Genomic DNA, 7141 nt, shown 5'->3' with positions numbered 1-7141 from the left:
GAGTAATAAGAAGTCTCTATTTTTAGAAATACCTGAGTGGAACTTTGATGGCTCAAGCACCTACCAGGCCGAAGGCTCCAACAGTGACATGTACCTCATCCCGGTCTGCATGTTCAGGGATCCATTCAACCTTGACCCCAATAAACTGGTTCTCTGTGAGGTCCTGAAGTACAACCGTTTACCTGCTGGTACATTTTTTTCAGTCCATGCTTTTTTCCCTTAACATCGTCTTAGATCATAATAATAGACTGCTCTGACTTTTATTTTAGAAACTAACCACAGAGCAAGCTGCAACAAAGTGATGGAAAAGGTCAAAGAGCACCATATTTGGTTCGGTATGGAACAGGAGTACACACTTCTGGGAACAGATGGACATCCATTTAGCTGGCCTCCAAATGGATTCCCAGCACCCCAAGGTAACCGAGCTGTCATTTTTTTTTACTGTTTTTTATACAAATACTGCAGTGACAAACCCATTGCCAGCTTGTGGTAAATCCTTGTGCTATTATCTGGGTCACGGAGAGTGTGGAGTGAAGCAATATCCCACAAAATGATACACATTTACATTTAAAGTCAGAGAAGCAGAGGTAATGACAGAATTTCTCAGAAACAAAACAGACACTTTCCAAGAATGACAGGGTATGAAATCAGACAAAAGGAACAAAACCAAAAGTAGACTAGCACAGCTGATACGTTTCTAAACTTTAACAAAGGCTTTCACATTCTTAAGGAGCTTGTAAATCCATTCAGATTCTCTGAGCACCCCACTTCTCTTTCCCACATGTTATCATTATTTTATTCAAGTTAGCACAGTGGTCAGTGCTATGCAAAGGATTTCTGTAAAGTTAGAAAAGAAGTAGACAAATCATTTCTCAGACACTTCATATTGTAAATGTTTGTAATTTTTGTCTGAAAACAAGCATCACAAATGCACTTTTTATAGGCTCAGAACCTAAATGTTTATAGCCGTCGTACAGTTTTCATACAGTGTATCTTGATATTGTGGTTTTTCATTTGTGTCATCATGTGTCCTCAGGTCCTTACTACTGTGGGGTGGGGGCCAACAGTGCTTATGGAAGGGACATTGTGGAGTGCCACTACAAGGCCTGCCTCTATGCTGGGATCAAAATCTGCGGTACTAATGCTGAAGTTATGCCATCTCAGGTAAGTGAAAGTACTACTCCAATACATGGCAGTAGCACTTTATAATAAACATAGCTAATAAAATGTATGTAATATTTATTAATCACTGGTTACAATGTATTTTGTGTTTCTTTATGCCATTAACTTTTCTGCGATCTTGAGTTTTGGTTAGTAATAAATCTTTTATTACTACTCAATGAGCCTTTTCATTATAGGGCATCACGGAGTTGTTTTATTCAGAAAAACATGAAATAATTAAAAACTATTCTTATCTTCTAGTTCTCCTGCTTTGGATTTCTGCCAGTTGGATTTTTAGCTTCTTGTTTCATTTTTATAACACCCAGAAAAGGTCGCATCACATTTCTTTTGTTGCCATTGCATTTTTCTTTTTGCGTCGACGAGAAAAGTTTTGTGACATTAAGATGGGTAGATGGGTACACCTCCCCAACATACCACGCATAACATGGCTTTCTATGAAATACTCACGCTGCTACAGTCCAGTGATGCCACACAATAAAGAAAACAGTCCCACCCCAAACTTGAACCACAATTCCTGAACTTAACCAGCTAGTTTAAAACAGAAAATAAAATGATAGCAAAAGAGAAAGTAACAAAAGGCAAAACAGCACAACCTCCCTACTGAAATGCAATTTAAAACAAGTATAGTTTATAGTGACTACAAAGTCAGCTACAACTTTATTTACAATTTATTAGCTGTCCAAATAAAGTGGATGGCTCAACAGTATTTAATGACCACATACAAACATTAGTTATGACTTTACAGTTAATTCAGACAATGTTAATTTGATACAATACGATGACTAAATATTGTTATATATTACAAACATATGACATATTTATGAGACAAGCTATTTATCCCAGAACCTGGGGAAATACTCTGGTACAGCAGCCAAAACATTCAAAACAACCTACCTAAAAATATAAAAAACAACATTACAAAACAAAATTCTTCAGAGAAAAATGAGCTCAATGACGCAGAAAACACCGATGAGCTCAAAAAACTGAAATTTAATACACAGATAAATATTAAACATAAATATAATTCACAAGTGATTTCCAAGCAAATACTAGGCGATTAGCAAATGTTACTCATTATAATTTCTTTGTTTTCTAACAGTCAAAAAAAACTATCAAATTGCAGTTAGCTAAACGTATCATTTATTAACAGTGTTAATGTTTTCACCTCGAACATTTCCCTCTTGTCTCTGCATCTTTCTTTTTCTCTGGCTTCAGTGGGAATACCAGGTGGGCCCCTGTGAGGGCATCGAGATGGGGGACCATTTGTGGGTCTCACGTTTCCTTTTGCACCGTGTCTGTGAAGATTTCGGGGTTGTAGCAACTCTGGACCCCAAACCCATGAAGGGCAACTGGAATGGGACTGGTTGCCACACAAATGTCAGCACCAAGGAGATGAGGGAAGAAGGAGGACTGCAGTAAGTAAACTCCAAACTTTCAAAAGATACACATACAAAAGCTCTTCATTTTATTACAAAAAGGAGGACCAGTGGCACATTTGAAAAGCTTAAAAACAGCTTGTATTTTCTTATTATTTTTTATTTTAAGTATTTCTTTAAATTAAATAAAATGCAGCACTATATCCCCTCACCAGATACTTTATTGGATACTCTATGTATGCAATAAATTTGATTCAAGAAACGGGAAGAAATTATGTGTTTTTTTAAGTGACTGACTGCTAGTAACAAATTACCCAAAGATACAATTTTAAATTGGTTCTTTCCTAAGTTGTGGTGTAAATAAGTTATTCCCTTAAGTGAGATTCATAGATAAAAGTCTTCAGTGGCTTAACAAAAAAACCAAATAAAACATTCTCTGAAAATGATCAAATACAAGGACTTGACTACAAAATGGTTTTAAAAAGCAGTCAATATCCAGAGCAAAACTTTGAAAGACCTTCAGAAAACCTGGAAAACTGTTGCTCAAGACCTGTATTTAAAAATTACAATAATGTCCTCTTAGAAGCAAATATGAAGAAAAGAGTGATGCTGTCTTAATCTTTACTAATCATGCTTAAACAACTGTTCACTGATGCTCAACATACTGCCTTCTCAAACATGGTAATAAATGGAAACTTCAGTAAAAATACATGTTTCTTTGATGGCAGGTACATTGAGAAGGCTATCGATAAGCTGGGGAAAAAGCACCCTGAGCACATTCGTGTGTACGACCCTCATGAAGGCAAGGACAACATCAGGCGCCTCACAGGTCTCCACGAAACCTCCAGCATCCACGACTTCTCTGCTGGAGTGGCCAATCGAGGTGCCAGCATCCGCATCCCACGGCAGGTGGGGCAAGAGAAGAAAGGGTACTTTGAGGACCGCCGTCCCGCAGCAAACTGTGACCCGTATGCAGTGACGAAGGCCATCGCCATAACCTGCCTATTGGAAGAAGAAGAAAAAGGAGCCAAGTAGTAGAAAAGTGCTGCCTTTTTTTAAATTATATAATTTGTATAACATGGATAATATATATAAAATGTATAAAGCAACACAGACCTGTCTGTGAGTTAACTTGAACTGGAGTAAAAGGATTCACTACAAGATGAAGAAGCCTGGAAGTAGATGTATGTTTTTCCTCTGAGCCTCTATACTGCTGCAAACGATTACTGCTCACTATGCTCCCTAAACTATTAATAACTGCTACTTTAAACTTGTGCTCCATCTGTAACCGCTGAGGAATGAAATAAAGATAATGGTGCTATGATTGTCTTCTTATCTATTTATGTCAGAAAGTCTCCATATACTTCACTTGTCATTGGTATGACTGTTGTAGAAATGTCCTTACATATTAGTGAATTTGTTGTTAGCACTCTTGCTGAGTGCCTAAACCTCAGCTGGCATCATATGTATCATCCAGTCTGGCTTTGCCTTACTCTTATCCAGTTTTGCCTCCAGTGGAACAGGCTGGCTGTACTGCCACTTTACCCACTTACTGCCAGAGATACCACTCCTTCATCCTGATAGCATACCTATTTCAAGTATCAACGTGATGCAGCTGCTACTTTTGGGCTCATATGGGATCTCCAAGCTTGCCTATCTTGTTTTACCACTGGTAAGACATCTGATTTCTCTCTACTTAAGGTGGCTTGGGGCAACCATCTTGGTAACCATACAAATCTGAAATAGCAGTTCCTCCTTCCAAACACTTACAAACTAGCCAAAGTACATTCTGCCAACCTGATCTCTCCACAAATAAGTGGTGTGGGACCCAGAAGCCTTTGATAGTTTTGCTCGATGTGTTGTGTTATGTGGTTTTCATGTAGATAAGCTACTGCGAAAGGGACCGGTTGCTATAAAGACGGGTTTGTTGAGCACAGCCTCTGTCATTCCACTGACGAGTGGAACTGACAAAGCATATACACTGCCTGGTTGCATGTGAAATCACAGGCCAAGCATATCTCCAGTGGGGGAGCTGACATGCTTCAGGATCAGACCAAGCAAGTTAACAAAGGCAAAAAGATGCAGGGACACTCGTCCTCTGTTTACTACAATAGCCAATTAAACACTTCCCAAAGTAAACACTAAATAAAACCTTACTGCCAGTACTGTGAAATTTTGATTTATGAAAATTGAAGCAAAAAACTGCCACCCCAGAGCCTGGGCCTAAACATTATTGATACACTGTGGGATCATCTCAACAGAAAATGAAACACAATGCAGCCATATTCCAACAAACAGCTTTAGAAAGTGCTTCAAGAAGCCTGGAGAGCTATTCCTGAAGACTGGTTTAACAAATTACAAGAAATCTTGCCTAAGAGAGTTGTATTTCCATTTATGTTTGCATATGATTGAACAAATCACTGCTCCTATCTCCAATTTCCCAAGCAAAATATAAAGTAATGAGGGATCCTTCAAGACCTTTGCACAGCACTATAGTTAAGGCAATAAGTCTGATCTGTGTTAGCAGAATCACAGAAAAATAGTAATCTTAAAATAATAAACCAGATGTTGAAGCTTTTTGCACTTGTCCACCAGATGGAGCTATTGGAGTAATTTTCATTACCCGCATCTTATTCAGCAAATCAAAACCTGTAATTTACCCAGTCAGAGGTCAACGTGTTACGGAGACTTGTTAGCTGGCTCTTTATGAAGGGATAAGAGTGGTGTGGTTTTAAAATATTTAAGGATTTAACCACGAAATAGGGGGAACCACGATCTTTGCAGGCACATGGTGAGTTACACCCACATGGATCCATCTCAGGTGATGCTGGGCGTACCTAACATATGGTGTTAACATCCTATCATGTTACTTACAGACATGCAATCGCCTCATTTGCGGCCTGGCACCGTCAAAATGATTCACGATCCAAGCTGTTTTTGCAACATGAGTAAACAAACAAGGTGAAACTGAGAACAAGAAGAAGAAACAATGAGATTCTTTGAACTATATTAGATGCCACCACATAACAGATTTCCATGGATACAGGCAGTAACTTGGCAACTATGGTGTTTTGTCTGTTGTCATGGGAACACTTTTCTTTTACTGAGCATAAAACCAGCCTGTGTGTATGGAGGATTAAAACAGCCAAATTTAAAAATATAAATAAATAAATACATAAGTGAATAACTCAGCAAATAATTTCATTTAGAAAATATGTATTTTTTTTGAGGCATGAATCTGGCATTAAATGACCAACTAGCAACAAGCTCAACCTAATTTTCATTCTTAAAAGTGTATTAACTGTAAGGTCAGGTTAGGTAACAGGCTTGATATAGCGGCGACAGATCTATCACAAGACTCACACAGAGAGACAGACAACCACGAACTCTCACATCCACACTTCTGACCAATTTAAGTTCACCAATTAACCCAACAAGCATGACTGTAGAGGAAGAGGAACGATATTTTTTCTGTTGTGGTAAATGCAACACATTAAGCCTCTTGAAAAAAACTGTGTATACAGTACAGACGGTCTTATCTGTGAGCCTTTTATACACAAACGCGATCAAAACATTTACATATACAGCTCTAATCACATCACTGAAGCTACACAATGAGACAGGAAGTATAGTCAAGGATGGGAAGTACCGTCTCAGAGAGAGGAAGTATGCACTGAAACAGAAACTGTGCGAGCAGTGGGGAGGGTTTTAATTTGAATTCATGCTAATTCTCCTCTTGGGTTTTGTGCGTTTCAACTTTGTTATAGGGAAAGAAACCAAATCAAAATTTTGAGGAGTGTGTTGTCAGTGTCAGTGAACTATTTTGTTCAAATTGGATGATTTGTTCTTCTTGGGCCAAAGACTTTCCAGAAATCTTATATTTTTTCACATGTAGCCTCTGTCTACTTGTTGCGTATGCCCAAATGACTATTCACTCATATTACCGCCGCACACTGATTCAGGCAGGAAGCACAAATAAGAGAGCCCCAGCAGCTTTCTTTTGTGTTGTGGTGTACTTCAGTACATGCAAAGTTCAGGAATGCAGCTCTTCTTTGGAAATTTCTCAGACACTGTGATGCAACCTCCTTTCTGGAAAGTACCATACAGACATTTTCAGCTTTCTTTCATTCATAGAGGTATTCTAGCAGTTATCTCTAGAAGCTGGTTCACACAACAACAACAAATCAAATCAATTTATTTACATAGCACCTTTCACAGGATAAAAACCACAAAGTGCTTCACAGTAATGTAAAAACAGAAATACATAAAATACATCAATAATCAAACATACAAATCTAATTAAAAGCCTTAAGAGTCTTAAGCTGCTTTTTAAAAGAATAAATACAATCAAGGCAACGTAAAAATGGAGGGAGAGCATTCCACAACCTGCGGGCCACCGCTCTGAAAGATCTATTTCCTCTGGTCTTAAAACAAGTTCGTGGGACTACCAACAGCCTTTGATTAGATGATCTCAGGCTGCGAGAGGGAGCGTGGTGTTCTAAAAGATCAGAAATGTAGGCAGGGGCATCATAATTCAAAGCTTTAAAAGTCAGTACCAAGATTTTAAAATGAATTCTAAAATG

At 38.3% G+C, this 7141-nt stretch overlaps 1 protein-coding gene across 1 annotated transcript in view; it reads left to right on the top strand.

Moving 5' to 3' along the window:
* LOC102193727 (glutamine synthetase-like) overlaps window positions 1–3614 on the top strand; it is a 5684-nt gene extending 2070 nt beyond the window's left edge. Inside the window, exons 3-7 of the mRNA XM_005725658.2 lie at window positions 27–188; window positions 270–416; window positions 1037–1164; window positions 2398–2597; window positions 3287–3614. Of these exons, the coding sequence (XP_005725715.1) occupies window positions 27–188; window positions 270–416; window positions 1037–1164; window positions 2398–2597; window positions 3287–3593 (944 nt within the window). The 3' untranslated portion in view covers window positions 3594–3614. The remainder of the gene's footprint in view (window positions 1–26; window positions 189–269; window positions 417–1036; window positions 1165–2397; window positions 2598–3286) is intronic.
* The last annotated feature ends 3527 nt before the right edge of the window (window positions 3615–7141 follow it).

This window comes from Pundamilia nyererei, unplaced genomic scaffold (assembly GCF_000239375.1).
Source record: "Pundamilia nyererei isolate P.nyererei 1_Seehausen unplaced genomic scaffold, PunNye1.0 scaffold00016, whole genome shotgun sequence".
NCBI classification, from domain to species: domain Eukaryota; kingdom Metazoa; phylum Chordata; class Actinopteri; order Cichliformes; family Cichlidae; genus Pundamilia; species Pundamilia nyererei.
The sequence above is the reverse complement of the archived record's forward strand: the minus strand, read 5'-3'. Positions and strand labels throughout refer to the sequence as shown.